Below are 787 nucleotides of genomic sequence, written 5' to 3' on the forward strand. Positions count from 1 at the left end.
TGTACATCTCATGAGTTACTTATAATATGAAATATATCACTTGACATAGACTGCTCGCTGTGCTTCATCATACATCATCAGCCCAAAGTTAGGTTTGCATTTAGCAGTAAGTCTTCCGCTCGAGTCATTAACATTGCTCGGAATGTCTCGAAGCAATTAAAGCCCGGGATTATGAGGAGTTGAACCCTTTCAAGCGTATCATGGGAAGTCAAGAATGATGCAACATCCTCGGTCAAGAGGAAAGTCTCGTCCGCACGTGATTCGATACACCAAGAACTTCTCCGGCGGCATTCAATCACATTTTTCCTTCTCCCCGCAAAGGATAGCGAACCACGTGAAGAAGGATGTGGTGGTAGTGGGCGCAGGGATCGCGGGGCTCTCAGCGGCCAGGAAACTAATCGCCAAAGGATTCTCGGATGTCCTCGTCTTAGAGGCTCAGGACTACCTCGGTGGAAGAGTCAAGACCCATAGGGAAGGTAGGTGGTCGTACCTTCTCTTTCACTCTATTTCTTTGTCTTACATTTCCTAAGACAAGCACACGTTTACTTCATGATTATGTTACTTTTGGTTTGCCTTTCATGATTTCTTCTTTGCGTAGCTAAGATGTTACATTACGAAAAAGCTCAATAATTTCCCACCAGGAGACATTCTGACGGAGGACGGGGCCGAGTGGATCAATGGGGGCTGGATGAACCCTCTTTATGGTCTCGCGGAAAACCTGGGCGCATTAACTCAGCCACTGCCAGATAGTGCTTACGGTGGGTGTACACAAGCATGCAGGGGTATG

General features: G+C 47.0%; 1 protein-coding gene across 1 annotated transcript in view; it reads left to right on the forward strand.

Moving 5' to 3' along the window:
• LOC119588911 (peroxisomal N(1)-acetyl-spermine/spermidine oxidase-like) overlaps positions 1-787 on the forward strand; it is a 34945-nt gene that overhangs the window by 29702 nt on the left and 4456 nt on the right. The window contains 2 exon segments of the mRNA XM_037937531.1: positions 322-476; positions 642-758. Of these exon segments, the coding sequence (XP_037793459.1) occupies positions 322-476; positions 642-758 (272 nt within the window).

Source organism: Penaeus monodon, chromosome 24 (assembly GCF_015228065.2).
Source record: "Penaeus monodon isolate SGIC_2016 chromosome 24, NSTDA_Pmon_1, whole genome shotgun sequence".
Taxonomy (NCBI): domain Eukaryota; kingdom Metazoa; phylum Arthropoda; class Malacostraca; order Decapoda; family Penaeidae; genus Penaeus; species Penaeus monodon.